This window comes from Oryza glaberrima, chromosome 2, assembly GCF_000147395.1.
Source record: "Oryza glaberrima chromosome 2, OglaRS2, whole genome shotgun sequence".
Taxonomy (NCBI): domain Eukaryota; kingdom Viridiplantae; phylum Streptophyta; class Magnoliopsida; order Poales; family Poaceae; genus Oryza; species Oryza glaberrima.
In genome coordinates this window covers 4265592-4286107 of record NC_068327.1, presented here as the reverse complement: position 1 = coordinate 4286107, position 20516 = coordinate 4265592, and the positions used below count along the sequence as shown (strand labels likewise).

At 41.6% G+C, this 20516-nt stretch overlaps 2 protein-coding genes and 1 non-coding gene across 4 annotated transcripts; 1 reads left to right on the top strand and 2 right to left on the bottom strand.

Annotated features, from left to right (window-relative positions):
* Positions 1-939: 939 nt before the first annotated feature.
* LOC127764539 (uncharacterized) lies at positions 940-4511 on the bottom strand. Of its 2 annotated transcripts, none has more exons than XM_052289429.1 (10): positions 4315-4511; positions 3543-3579; positions 3318-3395; positions 2774-2798; positions 2660-2692; positions 2407-2528; positions 2202-2332; positions 1808-2031; positions 1475-1716; positions 940-1272 (listed from the first exon to the last, which is right to left on the bottom strand). In XM_052289429.1, exons 2-10 carry the CDS (start codon positions 3543-3545, stop codon positions 1183-1185), a joined length of 948 nt encoding a protein of 315 aa, XP_052145389.1. In that variant the 5' UTR covers positions 3546-3579; positions 4315-4511; the 3' UTR covers positions 940-1182. The 2 variants fall into 2 exon arrangements, with proteins under 2 accessions (XP_052145389.1, XP_052145391.1); XM_052289431.1 differs by lacking the exon at positions 4315-4511 and adding an exon at positions 3667-4139.
* Positions 4512-7403: 2892 nt separating this feature from the next.
* Positions 7404-8782, bottom strand: LOC127764133 (protein POLAR LOCALIZATION DURING ASYMMETRIC DIVISION AND REDISTRIBUTION-like). The gene is made up of 2 exons (XM_052288962.1): positions 8371-8782; positions 7404-8290 (listed from the first exon to the last, which is right to left on the bottom strand). Exons 1-2 carry the CDS (start codon positions 8732-8734, stop codon positions 7608-7610), a joined length of 1047 nt encoding a protein of 348 aa, XP_052144922.1. The 5' UTR covers positions 8735-8782; the 3' UTR covers positions 7404-7607.
* A 3759-nt stretch (positions 8783-12541) lies between these two features.
* On the top strand, positions 12542-12623 carry TRNAS-AGA (transfer RNA serine (anticodon AGA)). Its single transcript has one exon. It is a non-coding gene; the product is annotated as a tRNA-Ser (tRNA).
* Positions 12624-20516: the final 7893 nt, after the last annotated feature.

Sequence of the window (20516 nt, the reverse complement as noted above, 5' to 3'; positions counted from 1 at the left end):
TTTTAATAGGGTAGAATTGTAAGTGTCTTTAGATTTATGTCAACTGAGAGCCAAATTTTAAATTGTGGTGAAGAATATTCTAGAATTGTGCCAAATTGAGTAAAGGCATTACCAAACATTTGGCTTCAAACCAAATCATCACATTTACTATTTAAGCTACCAAAAAAATTGGTATGGCACATTTTAGTATTAAACCAAAACGCTTCTTAAATACTACTGCTTCCATTCTAAAATAAGGGATTTTAGAGAGGTACTGGTAATTCCCAAACAATACAGTGGACTAAAGATAAACTCTCATAACCAATCTTGCCATCAACTCTCTCTTCTAAGCTCTTTTTAGGGAGGGATTGAGAGGAGAAGAGAAGATTGAGAAGATATATAAAACGAGGTAAGTCATTATCGTATGATTAACTTTAATTTTTAAAAATGGATTAATATGATTTTTTTAAAGCAACTTTTTTATAGAAAATTTTATTAAAAAAAGACATCGTCTAGTAGTTTGAGAAACGTACGCGCGAAAACGAGGTGTTTTCCCTTCCTCTAAGTTTTCCTCAAAGTTGCCATGCAGATCGTTCACAATTCAGCCCTCTTCCATTTCCATGTGACAGATCCACAGAAGCCGCTGGGAAAACCCGCAATTCAGGCTACGAAACCGAGTTTTGCTCATGAGGGTAACACCGAAACCAACAGAATCTGTGGAGATCTGGATGAGATTATGAATCACTAAATTATCTGGAGCATTTGATGTCAGTGGTTGGCAACATGTGCTTCAGCCTTAGATGCTGTTGCATGACATATGAAAAAAAAAATAGAGAATCAACCTTCCCAGTGAGTGAGAGAAAGCCGCAAAAACGTGCGAATCTATGCAGCATGCATCCACAACTTTTACCGCCACACACCAGGTAAACGTATAAGTAAATGGGGGGAACAGTACATATGTACAGACAAGCTCAGTACAAATCCATAAACAGGCATGAATAGATCTTTTTATACATCAGTTGCCTCTCCGTTGCTGGCACGAGGATGATTCATAGTTAAGACAGAAATTAAACATTCAAAGATGCCACTGGTCCAACCAAAAGAGGCTTCAAGGAATCAGAGGTAACTAAACAATCAAACTCCGTCTCCATAATCATGTCTGTCTCTGGAAATACTGATAAGTGATAATACACTATCTGGCTATCAGCCCTTCAATGAGTATTTCCTTCCTGTAAAAGCTGAGAATTTCGGTTCATCTTTCTTGGGATCCTCCTTCGGTTCCTTTTCAGGCACCTACATTGAAAATAAAACAAATTATGGTAAAAAAAAGTGTGTCAAACACATCGAAGCAATAACTTATTATGCCTTCTCTAATCGACAGAGCTGTTTTAGCTAACATTGGTCACTAGAGGTTCTTGCATCTCAAGTAGCTCCAAAACTAGCACTCGTTTTCCAGACAGCTGCCAATAGGTGCATAAATTGCAAAAATACCAACCTTCTCTGTTTCCTTAGATGTGCGGTTCCCACCAGGGCCAAAAACAAGCTTTCCCGTGGTTTTACGAGATGAACTGCTCTGTGATGTGGAGGCTGTTGAGGGCTGCACGCTGTTTGTTGCATTAGCTTGCCGTTTTGCAGGGAATGAAGCTGATACATCCTTATCTTTAGGAGCCTTCCCATCCAGACGCCTCCCAGGTCCAGTAAAGGGGATGAACTTTGGTTCTTCTTCAGCTGCCTCTTCTGCAAAACGAATAAATCTTAAAGTAATGAACAGCAAGAGAATCTGAGGGAAGAGATCAAGATCAATAACGGGGCATAAAGAGAAATCTACCAGCAGTAGGCGCTGTACTTGGAGGAACAGCAGCTTTTTGTCGCTCAGGTTCTTTATAGTCAAGTGGTGGAGCAAAGTCGACTTCACAGTCGGTCTCAATAATACTGATAGCATTGGAAGGCTTTGTTTCCACTATATCAATGTAGTATTTCTTGTTATTATATGCTACCATAATGCTGTCACCAGTGGTTAGACAAGAGTAATTCCGCAATGTTTTCTCCAAGCTGCAAGAATGGCATAAATGGCTTGTTACTGTTCTTCAGGGATCTCATTAGTCAAACCATAAGATCCAATCACAACACAATAGTATATGAAGACATGAAGTGATAGCAAAAGAAAAGAACAGAAAATAATTTACCAAACAATATTAAATAATTTACCAAACAATACTAACATTGCTTTTGGGTTTGAAATGTCTAAGAAGTCTGTTGTGTGAGGCTGCAGCTTCACATATGTTCCTTTAGGGAGATTGGCATTTTTTATGAACACCATATCCCCCTCTGTTAGAAGAAGATTTTGCATCATCTGATGAGTAATAGAGTTAGCTTTGGTGGAATCGCATAAAAGTAATTGCAACGTTATTCTAAACATGTCCATACCCAATATGGCATGTAGATCATGCCTTCTTCTGCAATGAACTCCAGGACACCACAGTGTGAAGTCCGTTCTGCTGCCGCGTTGTGAACTTCAAATAGCATAGGATATTCAATATGCAGAGATGCTGCATAGTGATAGAATAGATTAGAGAAGTTACCAGAAAATAGAGCATGGAAAGCTTGTGAGAGCAGACGAGATGAATCATCATCATGCGTTTCCAAGAAGAAAGAGATTATCTAACACAACTAAACTTACCTAGACGATCCAGAGCAGAAGGTGGCATAATAACTGAAAAGAAAATAAAGTAATACTTAGTTCAATTTCCAAAATCAACTTAACAGATGATGAATCAATGAACAGAGAGCATACTTTTGTCACCAGTTTCAAGCTGAGGCTGCAAAGGGTAAAAAAAAAAAGAAGATATTTTAGAAGAAATATCCAGGAATGAAAAACTAGATGCTTTATCTTGAAATGTGATTGTTTCCTCTAACTTTTTTTAGAAGAAATTTCCTAGAAGTATTAACTGCTACTCCCTCCGTTTGAGGTTATAAGACTTTCTAGCATTACCCACATTCATATAGATGTTAATGAATCCAGGCACACATATATTTCTAGATTCATTAACATATATATGAATATGGGCAATGCTAGAAAGTCTTACAATATGAATCGGAGGAAGTAGATTCTACTTAAGCAGTTCAAAGGATGTCAACATATTATGCTAGAGGCAAAAACAACGCCACAAAGCAATAAGGACAGGAAAAGAGGAAATGTTTACATATCAATATAGCATCAGTATGTTATGTTGATACTTTAGATTAGAAAAAGAAAGCTAGAAACAACCTGATTTACCACCCTAACATTATACCAGTGGCATGAGTAAATGGAGCCTATCTGAAGACAGTAGACAAACCTTGTCAATGAAAGACGCAGGGTAGCAGCGATATGTCTGCTCGAAGGTACTTCCACGGTAGCCATAGCCTTCGAAATACTATTTATTACAGATATATTAGAACATCAAACTTTGGGTAGAAACAAAGGATTGCAAGAAAGAGATCCTCCGAATCCACAAGTTAACTTGGTGCGGCAGATAAACTGGGAAGCTGTAGTAAAATCAATTTTCTGCTAGAGAACTTACCATACTAGCTGACAAGAAGGCTACCTCCTTTCAATTCCTAGCATAGCAGAAACAAGAATATTGAAATTAGCATGGTGAAGAAAACTAGGGAGTACAAAACTATCACAGATGGAAGATGAATTACATGCAAGCCGGTGATGGTTTTGTCAATACACAAGAAAAGTTCAGAACTTATGTTAGACACTATCACCATCATCAGCATCATCAAGATTAGCCACAGGCAACACTGCAAGCTTGCGTTGCCGCAATCCCGTTTGCAGCATTGGCAATGCACTTCTCTTATCTGTTGTGTCATGATGCCTTCTAATGACAGTTTTTAAGATAAAAAAAACTCACACACACTGTGCAGCCACAAAAAAGGTATCTGAACATATATAGTTCTAACAAGCAAATTAGCTTGAAATAGTAGTACATGCCAATTCAGTAGAGGGATGAGTAACCCAACCCCAACCAGGGCAAAACGCAAAACGAAAATCCGGCACTTGACATTTGCCACTTATAGCAGCACATCTCGCACGAGACAGCAGCCGATTTCCCCCTCACCAAAAAAACGCATAAAAATCCCTCCCTTTTTTTCTCCTCCCCCCTAATTCAACGACGAGCCGTGCTCCATCCACCCTACCCTACCACACCACACCATCTCTCACTCCGTACGCCGCCGCGATTCCCGACCCACCCAGGCTCCGGCGACGGCTCGAGCGCGCGCGGGGGATCGATCGATCGATCGATCGCCGGTGAGAAATCAGGGAGGAGCGAAGAAGGCGAGACTTACCGTTGGACGGACCGGCGGGCGGGCGGGCGGGCGGGCGGGGGGATCTCCCGGCAGCCGAGGCGCGGCGGGTGGAGTCCTCCGGCGAGCTCGATCCCCCCGGGGGAAGCTCTCTCTCTCTAGAAGGCTCGCTTGGTGAGGGTAGGGGAGGAGAGGAGAGAGAGAGTAGCTTGGATCGGAAGAAAGGAAAGCCAAGAGGAGGAGGAGAAGATGAAAAGAAAGGGAGGAATCAAGGCATCAAGTAAAGGGAGAAGCAGAACCTCTCCTCTGTTGGGCCGGCCTGGCATCAGATTTTCCCCTCCTCAAAATAAAAATATATTCTCTTCGTCTCGAAATATACGATATTCTCTCCGTTTCATATTATTACTCATTTGAATTTTTATTCTTATCAAAAAGTTTTAAGTTTGAACAAACTTGTAGACAAATACTGTAGCATTTTCAACACAAAACAAATATATTATCAAACTATATGCAATGTTAGATTTTATAAAACTAATTTCATATTTTAGATGATGTTGATTTTTTTTCTATAATTTTGGTCAAACTTAACAAAGTTTGACTAGAAAAAAAATAAATGACTTATAATATGAAACTGAAAGTTTGGCTAGAAAAAAATTAAATGACTTATAATATATAACGGAAGGAGTATTACATAACTTCTTTACTTGTTTTTTTTTCTCAAATCTCGGCTAGTTTTTGCATTTTCGAACAGAGGGTACGTTTGACAAATGGATTATAAGATGTGGGATCAGAAAAAAAAAAGAAAGTGGATGAATGGCTAGGATTGAATGAGGTGTGAAGAATAGATGGCTATGATTTTAGATGAAAATATCAGGAGATACTATTTTCTTATCCCATTTGCCAAACAAACCTAAACGGAGTATCGACTTTGGATGAGAATATTAGGAGTCTAGAGAAATTACCGGTGGTAAAATTGATATGAGTTTGATTTTTTTTTAAGTCCCATCCTCTAGTTTGACTGAAGTATTGGTAATTATTGAGAGTTCTACGTAATAGATTTCAAGTAAGAACTGAGATTTGTAAGATGTATCGAGGGCATTCCCTCTCACCTCTCACCCATTGTCTAGATATTAAAAAGTGTTCCTTCCGAGTTGATAATACTTATCGGTTTAGATAAGAAGTTGGTCTTCAAAAATTATTTTGACCATTTTTTATTACAACATATAAAAAATAATAAATATATGATTTTATTGAATTAATTTTAATACTAGTTTTTATAATTTTAAGATAAATAGTTTAGATGTTATTTTTTTTAAATTACACAGTACAACGCAGACACTCACAACGCACGCACATTCATCTCTATGAACGCACGTACGTAAACCCTACCCCTATGAGCATCTTTGAAAACTGAGCCAGCAAATCCATTATAGATAAAGTTTTTAAAATTTAACAATAGCATTGTTCACTACGATAAGTATTAAGGGAGTAGGAGGCTCTCTCCTTAATTCTCAAAAGAGTAAATTGCATGCATGAACTTGTAAAATGCTCGTTTTGATGCACAAACTTGTTTGGTGTGTGTGAAGAACATCAAAAATCACATGGCAAGATTAATTTTGTTGATTTAAACTCACTGTAAACATGTGTCTAACAAGGATAAACATATAATAAGGTGTAATGATTGCATAAAAAAACCAAGTAATGATGTAAGGGAAAGAAACAAAGAAAGATAAAGTGGAAACTAAGTTTACAAATATAACCTACGTACTGTAAGCACGCACATCATCTACTAATTTATAATTTATAATGTTCACCATATAAAAATGGGTCTTACCGTGCCATTTTAGCCTTAGTTTACTGTATCAGACAAGTTCATACATCAAAATGAGTATTTTACAAGTTGATACACTAAATTCCACCTACTTGACATGTTCATGTACCGCTAATGCAATTTACTCTTCTCTAAAACTAAGTAACAAAATAATAACTTTATCCCTTTAAACTCGCATGCCCTCAACTCCCCCAAGCAAATGCACCATAGAACAAATAGCTACTACTCCCATCCTAAAATGTACTCCTGTAGCTAATTCTCAAGTTCAAAATTGCAGTGCAATTCATTTAATTTTTGTTTAATCTTACCTCAACCAAACTTTGACCCCTTATTAATGCCCTTATGATTGCCAAGAAGACAAGTGGGCTATCTTCCTAAAATTATTCCTAATATTATATATATATATATTTAATTGGAATTAAATGAGCATGCCAGTAGGGCATGTGCACGAATTTAGAGTATACAAACAAAAGGGATTCTGTAGATATTACTCCTAACTCCTATTAATATGCATACTAATTATTGAGACTATCCATTCCTCAGTACGCCATTCAAACTTAAAGTTAGTTTTTCCCAGCATATATAAATTGCGCAAATTTGAACAGCTACAGTAACATTTCCCCTCTTCTTTTCTGTCCCACAATGCATGCGCCACTTGATTTCTAACAAGCATGGTGCGTTATCTGCCTCGTTGGTGTGAGACTTGTTCTATTGGAATTTGCCCCCTTCCCTTTCCCATCCACACCTCCTCTCCTCCTCCGAACTGCGGCGAGGTTCCCCTACACGACCATTATTTTCTTGTCTATGGCGGTTCTCGTCGCCAAGTTACCACCATCACCCTCCACCTTCTAACCATTTTAGCTTTGACGGCCTCAACTCTAACCTCGCTCACCGTCTTTATTTAACCCTACGGTTCTGACGCGCCTGCCATGCCTGTCAATGTCATCCACTAAGGATCTATTGTCTCCCTGGCTATCAGTCTAAGGGTGTGTTTAGGTCACACTAAAATCAGAAGCTTGGTTGAAATTGAAACGATGTGATGGAAAAGTTGAAAGTTTGTGTGTGTAGGAAAGTTTTGATATGAAGGAAAAGTTAAAAGTTTGAAAAAACAGTTTGAAACTAAACTCGGTCTAATTTAAGAGAAACCACCCTCTTCCTCATCCCTCAACTCCTAAACTATTTTAACCCTCGCCTAAAAACTAACCTGTAATATAGTGTCAGCGTCGTCGCTACCACCACACATAATCGGAGCACGAATCTTAGTATGGATCCAACTAAGAACAAATTCGACTCAAATTTTTTAGCATTAGATGTGACTTAAATATAATAATCCCCTCCATTATTTTGCTTACACAAGATATAATCAGTATATGTTACCGTACAGTTCCTACTAACGCTACTACTACTGCTCAGTTTTACGAGTACCATACTACAAGGTTATCACTGACAAAACAGAGTTAAGCAACACACTGCTCACTGTCACTACTACATACAAGTGGCCTGGTCACTGCCGGCCGCCGGCGAGCGGCGGCGGCGGCGGCCGCTGCAGCGCGAGCTCCGCCGTGTCCTTCCACAGCCGCGCCTCCATCTCCTTCTCCATCAGCCTCCGCTCCGCCCGCCGCAGCGCCGACTCCAGCTCCGCCACCCGCTCCCTGTCCCTCTCGTGCTGCACCTCGCGCAGCCTCCTCTCCAGCTCCACGCCGGACACCCCGCCGCCGCCGCTGCCGCCGTCTTCCTCGTCGCCGCCGGCGACGAAGCCGAACCCTCCCTCCAGCTCGATGAACTCGCCGTCGTCCGACCACTCCTCTTCCTGCAGCGGCTTCTTGATCTCGACCTCGCCGTTGGCCGCCGGCGAGGAAGCCGCACGGCCGGCGCTAGAGGTGTTCGACGAATATCCCGAAGCGAGACGAGTCGAGATCGACGACGACGACGACGACGTGGTGCGAAGCTCGCGGCGCGCGGCGGCGGCGATGTTGCGCTTGCAGATGGCAGCTTCGTCTCTCATCTCGCTGAGGAGCGCCTCCATCTGCGCGCGCACCTCGGCCATCTTGTTGAGCTCGGCGGACGTTCTTGCCAGGAGGAACAGCAGGCTGAGCCCCAACCCGGCGGCCGCCTCCGTCGTCGTCGCCGTCGCCGCCGACGACGACGCGCCGCTGCCGCTGCCGCTCCCCGCCGCCACCTCGCGTCCTGCAATGGCCGCCGTACGTCGCATCAATACCCCGTCAAAACTCCAAGAACACAACCACGACACGAGCGTGCACACCAACCTGAAGCCTCATCCGCCGACGACGACGCGGCCTCGCTCTTCTCGGCGGCGAGCTCCTCCTTCCGGCCGCCGTCGCGACGTCCTCCCCTCCCGCCGCGGAAACTCACGAACCGTAAGCGCGCGCACGTGAAGCCCGGGATCCGCAGCCGCGGCGTCCCCGGCGAACGAGGCGAGGCCACCTGCGCCGCCGCCGCCGCCACAACCTCCTCCTCCTCATCCTCCTGACGACGACGACGACGACGCCGCCGCAGCAGCAGCTCGTGGTCGGCGCCGCCTGCACCGTCGCTGTCGTCGTGGAGGAGTAGGAAATCCGATATCCTGACGAGCTTCTTCTCGCGCGCGCCAATGGCGGGCGACGACGCCATTGCCCGCAAGACAGAGAGAGCGCGCGCGCGGTGGAGAGGTGAAGAAGAAGGAGGAGGAAGGTGGATTCTAAACACTCAGGGGATGTCCACACTTAAGTACATATCAACTAAATGATCATGAAAACATTTCAATAAATTTACAAGATAGATTGATATATAATATATCACTACATAAACATACAACTTAAAATTCAACTTTTATAAGTTGTAACAAAATAACAAATTTAACTGGGAATATACGTATACTAATCAGAGTTTGATTTATTATTTTTGTTACAACTTGTAAAAATTGAATTTGAACTTGCATGTTTGTAGGGTGATATATTACATATGAATCTATCTTGTTAAATGTTTTAAATTTTTTTCATACCTATCTAGTTGACATGCAACAAATGGTTGGATGTCTACATAGGTGATTAAAAGTGTTTTCCGAACAAGAAGAAGGCGGTGGGCGTTGGTGGTGGGACGATCCACGTCGACGACGCGCGCGGCTGTTGGTGGCGATGGATGATGTCACTCCAACTGACGACCAACTGTGGGCTGATGTGGCAACTGCCCCTGAAAACAACGTAAGTACATGGGTAGATAGATGACAACTGTCAGGTCCATGGATGGATGATGGATGAAACTAGATTAGGCTTGAGTTCTATGGCAAATGGAAGATAGAAAAGATAGCAAATGGATATGGGTAAAGCTAATTATGAAATGGTACCAGTCTAAAAAGAATTATGAAATGGTTATGGGAAAAATTGGGTATGAATATAGGTTACGTGTATACCCTTCCTAGCGTCAGGCCTAATCCATACTGACGGCCTCATATTTTCACTTATGCATGTTTATACTTATCAGCTAAAATTTAAATTTTCAATCTTAAATTTAAAGTTGATCTTAAGGTTTTTTTTCATCGAAGTTTATTTTTTAGCCATTGCTTTTAGATCGCTAAGAACACGTATATAAAAATTTTATTAACAAATTTTTTTTTTGCAAATATGGCGTTTCGCTTATGCTTAAAATCAGCCAAACGATGGCTTCCTGAGATGGTTTTATTTTTTTCAAAAAAATTACAAGTTTCAAATTTTCTAGGCCACAATTAATTAGATGAAGCTCTCATATCTATTCCCTTCATAAAAAAAACTAGGCCCAGTTCAGGATGAGATATTATGTAGTCCAACCAATCTGAGTAAACATCTATTCAGATTTATGGGACTAGGTGATATCTCAACTAGTTTGGGTTTTTTTTTTAAACGGAGGGAGTATACCGAACTATGTCCTCTTGTAATACCTCCGTCCCAAAATAAGTGCAGCCATAAGTTTCCGCGCTCAACTTTGATCGTCCGTTTTACTTGAAATTTTTTTATAATTAGCATTTTTGTTGTTATAAGATGATAAAACATGAATAATACTTTACTCGTGACTTATTTTTAATTTTTTTCAAAAAATTTTCAAATAAGACGAACGGTAAAAGTTGGACGCGGAAAACCATGGCTATACTTATTTTGGGACGGAGGAAGTACTATCTACGGAGAGATGGACATGGAGCCCTGTCATCTGATCCCATCCCAAGTGAGACATCATCAAATCAGTGGCTACTCACCAACAACTATTCCATTCCCCAATGATTGATCACCGATGCAGTAGGGAAGAAAGCCACCACTACAACTCCACGGAGAAACAACCCATCTGCTCGCAAGCATGGCCAATTGGATCGCCCCATCATCCATCGCCGACGTTCGTCGCAAATCGCAAAGTGCCATATGATGCTCCCAAAGTCCCAATTGGGGGCCATGGCTTCTCCGCCCCCTGCCAGCGACGACACGACGACAAGCAGCTGCAGACCACACCACCACATCTCGGCAACACATCTCCTCGATCAGCGACGTGACCATCGCGGTCATGTGTTGTATGTACTCCTGCTACGCTCATAGTCTTCTAACCATGCAAATTATGAGAAATACCTGGGGGTTTTTCGACTAACTCCACAAGACGATGGGCTAGACGACCTGCGTTTGAACCTCACATATTCTAATTATTTAATATTAAGTCCTTCTCTAATATTCGTGTTTTTACCATGCAAATTATCAGTGGCGGATCTATCATGAGAACGGTAGCTACGGACCGAAGCCCCGTCATGATCAGCGTTGATCGTGGAAGCCCTCATTATTATTTTTACTTAGTTATACATGAGATATGTTGGTCTAGTTTGTTTAGCCATCATATATATATATATGGCATCACTATTTTTTTTTTCATAGATCGTACATCTTCTTTGGAAGATCAATAATCCATGCTACAATGAACTTGTGAATGTCATGCGAGGCTATGAATTAATTAATGAATTAGGCCGAGAGCTTGATAGGAATATAAGATGCCCACGTGTTGGCTCGGCTAAAGAGGACTTTTCTCCATCAGATACTAATTTTTAGAATAAGGTGGTGTCGAATTATGGTATAATAGGCTATTATGGTAATAGGTGGTGTTGATTTCTCTTATTGTCTTTGCAGGTGAGAACTTCTTTAGCTTATGCCAGCTAAAGAATTTAAGAATTTCGAAAGATTGGGTCAAGAGCCACTGGGTAGATTTAGAAAAGAAAAAGTATGAATTACCCCCTAAACTATCACAGTCGACCGAATTACCCCCTGAACCCTAAAACTAGATATTGCTCATCCTGAACTTTTAATACCGGACGAATTACCCCCTCGACCCAATCCAGAGCGGTTTTGTCCTACGTGGCTTACACGTGGCAATCCAGTCAGCATTTTATTTATTAAAAAAGTGGGTCCCACCTATCATACTCCTCTTCCTCTCTCTCTTCTCTCTCTCACTCTTCCTCTCTCTCGCTCGGGTCGACCGGCAGCAGGCGTTCGGCACGCACGATGGGTGATGGGCAGCGCGGCGGGACGCGGAGGCCCCCGCCATGCCCACCGCTGGTCACTGCGTCGCTGCTCCCGACGACTAGCGCTACAGAGAGAGATAGGAAGAAGAGGGTAAGAAAAGAAAGAGAGATGAGAAAGTATGGCACGTGGATCCCACCATTTTTTTTAATAAAAAATACTGACTGGATTGCCATGCGTATGTTACGTAGGACAAAACCGCTCTGAATTGGGTCAGGGAGGAGGTAATTCGGCCGGTATTGAAAGTTTAGGGTGAGCAATGTCTGATTTTTAGGTTCAAGGGGTAATTCGGTCGACTGCGATAGTTTAGGGGAGTAATTCGTACTTTTTCCATATAGAAATGAAACCAGATGTGTTATCGAAACTAGTGAAATTAACATAGTTAGATTTGTTCGGGCCTTAAAAATTTTCAACTAACGCCGCTGAATCAAGAAATGCCGTGGCGTGGTCGTTGTGAGATGATAGTGAGAGAGAGACAGAGAGAGTGTGGTGGTATTGACGTGCATAGATTTGGATGGCCGGAGAGTTTGGGATTGGTCGTTGACGAGTCGCCCGGAGGGGGGGGAGTAGGCAGAAGCAGAATACTCGGTAGGATGTACTCCCTTCGTCTCGAAAATTAAATCTAGAATTGGATATAATATATTTGAGTATAATGAATCTGGACAGAAGTATGTCCATATTTGTAGTGGGTGGATCCGTGGGGGAGTGTGTTTGTCGTGCTGGATTGGTGGGGTGCAGGAGAATTGAATGGCAGCAGGAGAAAATGCAACATTGCTCCCGGAAACTGACTGCTCAACCGTCTCGTGTGCAGTAATGTGTTTCTTCTACACACGAGAATACCATTTATTTTTTTTTTAAAAAAAAAGATTTACTTGAAGAATTTAAGTATGGTATTTTGTTGGCTGTCAACATCAAGGTGGTCGTGCCGGAGTGGTTATCGGGCATGACTAGAAATCATGTGGGCTCTGCCCGCGCAGGTTCGAATCCTGCCGACCACGATTATTTTCTTTTATTTTCCTTTTTTCTTTGGGACGCCTTGCATCGCGCTGCGCATGTGGGATAACTTTTTTTTTTTTGACTGCCTATACATTTTTTTTTGACTGCCTATACATTTGTCGACAAATTTTCTCCTAAAAAATTGACAGATATAATTATAGTACAACCGTAGTGTAAATACACTGTAACTTATATGTAATTACACTGTAACTTGCATGTAACTACAGTGTAACTTATATGTAAGTTTCACATAATTTTGAATCGTAAGATCTATTACAATATTTGTTTTGGTGAGGAAGAAAACAAATCATAGCACACATATATAAAAGAATTCGTTCCCACGACCTCCATTTTACCGAAATAACATGTTACGGAGAGATTTTTGAAAGTTACATACAAGTTACACTATAGTTACAGTGTAATTACATGCAAGTTACAGTGTAATTACACTACGATTGTACTATAATTACATCTGTCAAATTTTTGGGGGAAAATTTATCGACAAATATATAGCAAAATCGTTTTTTTTTTTTGCATGCTTCATTGGGCTGTATATTTGGGCCTCAATTTCATGGGTATTGGGCTGGGCATGTAGGACAACTCCAGGATGGGAAGGAACTGGGGCCCACCCAAACGAGGGCTCCCGTGTTTTAAGGCATGGAATAAGTCTATAATTTGTCCTTCAACTCTTGCTCCTGATTAAATCGCCTCCCTCAACCACAATACTGGGTATAACACATCGATTCCCTTAACCGTAATACCAGATATAACACCTCCCTAACATTTGAAAACCAGAAGGAATCGAGTCCCTCAGCTTTCATAACGCTCATGGCCCACACATGTCAGTAGAAAAAAAGAATAAAAAAAATAACAGCCCACCTGTCAGCCATCTCTTTCTTTTCTCTTTATCTTTTCTCTCCCCTCTCTGGTTCTTGGTGACTCCGGGCGAGACGGCCGTCAGCTCTTGTCCGGCGGGGTGCGAGGGCCGGGTGGAGGAGTATATCGCTGGTCTCAATATCCGCATGCACATCGTGCTCGTGGCGCAGGATGCGTGTAATAATCCATATGGCGATCAACGCTCGACTGGACGCCGGAGATGACGAGGATGACAATGGTGCTCATCGCCGGCTGCGCCAAAGGCGACATCAGCTACGAGTACTGCAAGGCCTTCTCCTCCCTCGGCTGCCGCGTCGTCGCCACCGACATCCCCGACCGCATGCCCTGCTAGCTCTTTGTTGAGAATACTACTATCAGAATGCAGCATGAAACCAACACACACATGAAAAGGATTCATGAACCAGCAACACAATGCAATTGTGCAAGCAAGACAACGTTATACGTCGCCGTGGTGAATGTGGGCAGCGTGGAGGGCACGGTAGCGAAGCCGTGGGCTGGACCCTACTGTGCGCCGAAGGCGGCAGTGCACTCAGCTCGGCGAGAGCTGCTGCGTATGGGTGAAAACATTACGAAAACTTTCCGGGAATCTGTCGGTCTGAAATTTTTCGGAGTTTTTTTGGAAATGAAAATGAATTCAGAAATATTTTCTCGGAAACGGAATCGAAAATGATAAGGGTAGTTTCCGTCGGAACTAGGAATCGGTCGGAAACTTTCCGGAAATTTTCTCGGAATTTCCAGATATTTTGTGACTGAACTACCCTGTATTCCTTTTTTAAGCACTTAATAGTGAATACCATGGTGTTTGGTTGTTATTTTTTAAAAAATATTTGTTATGCAAATATGAAGTTACATAAGAATATTTTTTTTCATTGGGATTTATCAACAGCATTACTCTCTTAAATATAGATAATTTATTTCATAAATGGTGTTTTGTGATGTATTGTTGAGACTTAACAATTGGACTTGTATGATTGTATTTTATGATAATTGTTGACCGTTGAGACTTAAGAATTAGATTGATTAGTTTGAGAGGATTTTTGTATTCTGATAAATTTTTGTTACAGTATTCGCGCCGGTTTGTTTTCGCTCCGTTTTCGGTTTCGATAGTATTCGATTCCGTTTTCATATTCGGGTTTCCGATTCTAGAAAAACGAAAACGATAAAGGTGGTTTTCGTTTGTTTCCGTACCGTTTTCACCCCTACTGCTGCGCCGTTTGGCGTGCTTGTGATGAAGGTGTGCCCGGTGTGGTGCGGTGTGGCCTGGGCCACGTATGACAACACGGCGCAACTGCTCGAGTGGACTCGGTCGTGCGGTGGAGAAGATCGCCGGCCTCGAGATTCACATGCACGTCGTGCTCAGTCGCCGGAGTCACTGAGAACGAGAAAGATAGAGGGGTAGAGAGAGAAAGAGTAAAGGGAAGAAAGAGATGACTCACATGTGGGGCCGATATATTCTTATTTTAACACTGACATGTGGATCCTAGAGTGTCACGTAGGATGAAACCGCTACCAAACAGCCGAGGGACTTGATTTGCTCTGGTTTTGGAAGATTAGGGAGACATTGTACCCAATATTGCAGTTGAGAGAGGTGATTCAATCAGCAGGAAGAATTAAGGGAGAAGATATAGACTTATTCCTTAAGGCATCTTATTCTGCCCGGACAGAAACATGGATATATTTGTTTACTAGATAGAAAAAGATGTCCCTGCATTGCAACGGGGAAAACTAAAACTAGGCATAGAGTCCGTTTAAGGCATTTGTATCTATTAATTAGGATATTAATGTCATGTTGAATTAGAGATATGGTAAGAGTCCACCATGAGAACTTGTTTGTTTTTTCTTTTATCTTTAGGAAAGTATGAGTTGTGTCCATAATGTACAAGTTTTGTACTCTGTGTATAAATATAAACCTAGGATCATTGTAAAAGAGGACGAACATCCAATCAAAACAACTTTCGGCGCATCGTTACATTTTTCTTTTTAAGTTTTCGACGAGTTCTTGCTTCAAGTCGGGGCATCGGCCACGATCTCTCGACAAGAGGTAACTTGTCTCGATGGTTTGCATTATCGATGCTACTACGTCGTTTTAGATGTATTAATCTTGTTCTTGTAACTACTCCCTCCATCCCATAATTTAAGGCGTGCATACATTTCAAAATTCAATCTCTAAAACATTTGGCCAACACTTAATATAATATGAAATGAATTTTATTTGTTAAAATTATATCATTAGATTGAGAATTAAATTTACTTTTACATGGCTATAATTTTGTTGCTATAAACCTTTATATAATATGAAATAAATTTTATTTGTTAAAATTATATCATTAGATTGAGAATTAAATTTACTTTACATGGCTATAATTTTGTTGCTATAAACCTTATAGTATATGAGAAATTATAAGTTAAAGATTAGTTTTGGAGACCGTGACAACTTTGACCACGCCTTATATTATGAGATAGAGGGGATATCATTTATCTTATATCTTAGTTAATCTAATTTAGTACCTCAATTTAGTCATATCGGCTAAGACTCGCTTTGGGGTTTATGTTCATATCAACTAATTAAATCGCCTTGCTAGATTAGATTAGCTAAATTATCTACCATCTTAAAAATTGGTTAATTACTTGATTGTTTAGACTTTAGGTTTATATACATACTTTGAGTTGCATCAACCCTAGTCTTGTCCAGAACCCTAAAAACTAACCAAGAATTAATCATAATTTAGGATATTATTGAAGTTTTAGCTGATCTTACCTAATATACAGTATTGCATGCTTTCTAGCTTGCTTTATACATATATTTGCTGCTTATCTAGACATATCACACTATCTAAATATATCAAGTTTGAAGCAATCTTGATCAGATCACTATATTTGAGATTGATCACTATTTGGTATATTTATTTAGATTGATTTGCATATATAAGGTTGTATTGGAGCAATAGCCAATACATTATCTATTGTACTCTAAGTATTGGTGTTACCAGCGAAATTTAGTAAGCCCCAAAGACATCATCGGCCTAGAGTTAGTATTGGCTTTAGAATCCTAGAATCGGCCGATGAGAATTATCACATCGCCAATACTCAGATTCCTGCTATATTCAATTAAAGAAATTAATCTATTAAAGGAAGCTTATGCGGAAGTGACGGTGTTTAAGGAGGATGCGGCATGACAAGTTATCTATTAATTAGAAATTGTTTGTTAGTTTCCTTTTATCTTTAGGAAAGTGTGTTTTGTGTCCAATAAGGACTTTTATGTTTCCGTTTCATCTTTAGGAAAGTTTCTTTCTTGTCCTACAAGGACTAGTATCTACCCATTGTTATAAATATATACACCCAGAGTCATTGTAATTTATCTCTCGATCAATTCTACTCTCGGCGCATCGCCACCCTCTTTTCTAAGGTTTTACTTATCAACCGGCGGAATTTGACACCTGACGTGGGGCTGCATTGGTTCAGTTCGATCTCCAGCGAATGGGTAAGCCCTATGTTCCGTCGGCCCTGGTGAATGTATCGGCTATATTGATGTTGTTCAAGGCTACATCACTTCGATCTCTTGGATCGCTCTTGGTTTGGTTGATATATTTGCCTACCTGATATGTCAACTCTATCTCTAAATGCATCGTGTTTAGAGACGCATCGGTTTAGTTGGGATTGTTTCGGTTAGGTATGATTTTCTGTCTTCGCCGATGTATCTCTACAATCACAATGTTGTTATAAATAGACTTGTTATATCCATCACATTAAACAGATCTATCGGCTCAGAGAGTATTAGATTATCATATATAATCCCGTGCTGCATCGGTTAGGTCCGACCTACTATATTGTTATCGATAATATAAATCTTGTTAAACCGATAGGTTCATGCTAGTGTTTTATAGGAGTGCTAGCCGATAAGTTATCTGGACGTTGCATCGGCTTACAAAGATTACATACAAGTTGGATTTAGCCGATTGCAACAAAGGCTTCGCTATTTATCTAAATCGATTGGATTTTATGACATCGGACTTTTAGCAGATGTATGCTTTAACCATCGGATCAGTACTTATCTGTCCTATCATATTAACATTAGCTGTTTGGTTTCTATTAGATTATATTATTGTTATATTTTATTATCATTAGCTGATTATCTTTATATCATTATCTACATTGGACATATAGCCGATTGCTCAGAACCCTATCGACATCGGCTAGAATCGGCATCGGCTAATATTGGCTATTGGCTAGTATTACTCCATCGGCTTGTCAGCCGATCGACTGTTTTATCTGTTGTTTACCTATATTGTTAGTTGCAGAATCAAACTGATTGGTACGCCCGCATCTCATCAACATCTTGGACCTGCACTAGAGCTAAGCAGATCTCCCATGCCAGTGTGTGTTTTTTCATCAACAATTGGATTACCAGTTATTTTTATAATACTATTTAAAAATGTAATACTATTTAAAAATAATATTACAGCCGATGGGACATATTTATGTTTTTTCTTTGTTCACTTCATCATAAAGACAAAGCCGATCTGATTTAACCACATCGGCTAAACCCTAACGATACGACATCGGCTTATCGACCGATCGGTTATTGTTTATCTAACTATATTTGTTGTTTCATTGCTGGTTACAGAATGGAACCAGTTGGCACGCTCTTAACACTCGAGGCAAGCCTTAAACCTGCACTGGAGTTCAACAAATCCCCAGACCGTCTTGTTTTGCAGCAACACCCGCTGAGGCCGATCGTGCTTCACCGCCCTCTTGCTGCACTTTGCATGCTCCAACCAGGGGCGGAGCTACAGTAATAGGGCCGATATCAGGCGACACCGACGACTTTCGGCAAAACCTATAGCAAAACTGCTTATCCATATGTTATTACATTATGATCTAAATATAATTAGTATACTATGACACCGATAGACACATTATGACACTAATGAATCGATTTTCTAGATTCTCCACTGGCTGCAGCCTGCTTCGCCTTGCGTTGCTGGGCTTTCGCCACCTGGTGCTTCAGTAGTTCAGTCCATTGTTTCACCTAGCTTCACGTCGTCCGACTTTCGTCCTATGTCGCTTCGCTAAGCTCACTTATTAAGGGTGTGTTTGGTTGGGCTTTTCAACCTGCTTTTGCTTTTGCAAAAGCCAAAAGCTAACCAAAGGGCCCAAAAGCCACAAGTGCTTTTGCTCCAAAGCTGCTTTTAGTGTAGTACAAATCCAAAAGTAGCCCCTACCCCTGCTTTCACTGGCTTTTGTGGGAAAAAATTACCCACCTATGCCATTACGGAAGAAAACGATTCGCTCTTTCTTTCTTTCCCGTTCCCCTTTCACGAGGCCAAGCGCTGGCCATGGGTTCGACGCGGTGCTAGGGTTTGCCGCCGCCAGCGCGCGCCGCCGTGCTCCCACCGCCGGGTGCTCCCGCCTGTGGTCCCGCCGTCGCGCGCCGCATCTCCCGGTGCCGGCTTGCTCCGTCGCCCGTCTCCCCGTCGCCCGCCCCCACGCCACCCGACGTCGCCCCAGGTCGCCCGACGGCCGACGGCCGTCTCCTCGTTGCCTGCCCGACGCCGGCCGACGCCGTCCCACGCCGGCCGACGATCCCCGACGCCGGCCGACGCTGCCCCAGGCTGCCCGAAGCCACCCCTGCCTGACACCGCCCCACGCCGCCCGACGCTACTACGACTCCTTCGCCACTGCTCCGGCCGGCATGAAAGGTGAGGCCGAATGCTCCTGCTCTTGTGTTGATGCATGTGTTGCCCCTAGAATGTTACAGCAAATTGATTTTTGGCGTGCAAATTGATTGAACAAAAATTTATTTGGTTCAAGAATGGGTGACAAGGCAGATTGGGGTGATGGTTTTGTAAGGCATTTGTTTGATGTTTGCAAAGAAGAGATAGAAGCTGGGAATAGACCCATGGGAATTTTCACCACTACGGGTTGGAAAAATGTTGTTTCCAAGTTTGCAGAAAAATCGGGTGACAAGCGAACCAAAAAACAATTGAAGAACAAGTTAGATGTGTTGAAAAAGGAATATACAATGTTTATGGAGTTCAAGAATTGTGCCACTGGTCTTGGATGGGATGAGGCAAAACAAACTATTGTCTGTTCGCCGGAATGGTGGGAAGAACACCTTGCTGTAAGTACTATTCTTTCACCCTGTGATATTTTTTTTCTATTCTTTGTTGTAGTGTGCCTTGCTAACTTTATTTATTTAATTTCAGAGATGCAACAATCGTGAGAAAGGAATCAAATGCAATCATGTGAAGTTTCGCAAACAAGGACCAAAATTCCTAGATGATTTGCATATCATTTGTGGCAAGTCACATGTTAGTGGGGCTTCAGCATCATGTCCTGGAGATGTATCCTCCGATGAGGCAAGTGATGATGATGTGGCTGAGGTACCAAAACCTGCAGAGACAGTGAACCCCGGAAAAAATAAACGCAAGGGGTCGTCCACTATTGTTCGAGATAAGGATGAGAAGAGCCCATTCGCTCGTATGTACAAGAACACTTGTTTGAAGATAGAAATGGCGGCAGAAAAGATTTGTACAAGTGTTGAAGCATCATCAGCTTCTCCATGCAATGTAGTCCCTACCATTAAAGAGGCTATGAAGATGGTGAAAGATTGTGGGGTAGAAGAAAAAACTGCTCTAATGCACACAGCCACAACTTTGATTATGAAGCCTCGAATTTAGGGAGGTCTTTAGCTACCTAGAAACAAATGAAGGAAGACTCGATTTGATCGAGAGGGAGCATGAAAAGGAGATGATGAAGCGTTAGTGATTCCCTACGTTAAAATTTTATTTTTATCGATTGTTGCCTTGTTTATGTGATATTTGCTAAACCAATATTTGCTTGGACATGTAAAACCGTTATTTCCATGTTGTGAGCTAATATTTGCTTCCCTATGTGATGTTATGTTCTGTACTTGTTGTTGTACTTGTTTGCCGTTAATTGTTACTATATCTTCTGTAGATGGATGGAAAATTAGTAGATGTAGCCAAAGAAGGGCA

What these genes read in the sequence shown, in the direction of transcription:
- LOC127764133 (XM_052288962.1), bottom strand. Translation starts at nt 8,734, where the DNA reads ATGGCGTCGTCGCCCGCCATTGGCGCGCGCGAGAAGAAGCTCGTCAGG. An exon ending in GTCGGCGGATGAGGCTTCAG is followed by an intron (nt 8,291 to 8,370) that starts GTTGGTGTGCAC and finishes CGGCCATTGCAG; the next exon opens with GACGCGAGGTGGCGGCGGGG.
- LOC127764539 (XM_052289429.1), bottom strand. An exon ending in TTCTGCTCTGGATCGTCTAG is followed by an intron (nt 2,529 to 2,659) that starts GTAAGTTTAGTT and finishes ATCACTATGCAG; the next exon opens with CATCTCTGCATATTGAATAT. An exon ending in AAGTACAGCGCCTACTGCTG is followed by an intron (nt 1,717 to 1,807) that starts GTAGATTTCTCT and finishes TTCGTTTTGCAG; the next exon opens with AAGAGGCAGCTGAAGAAGAA.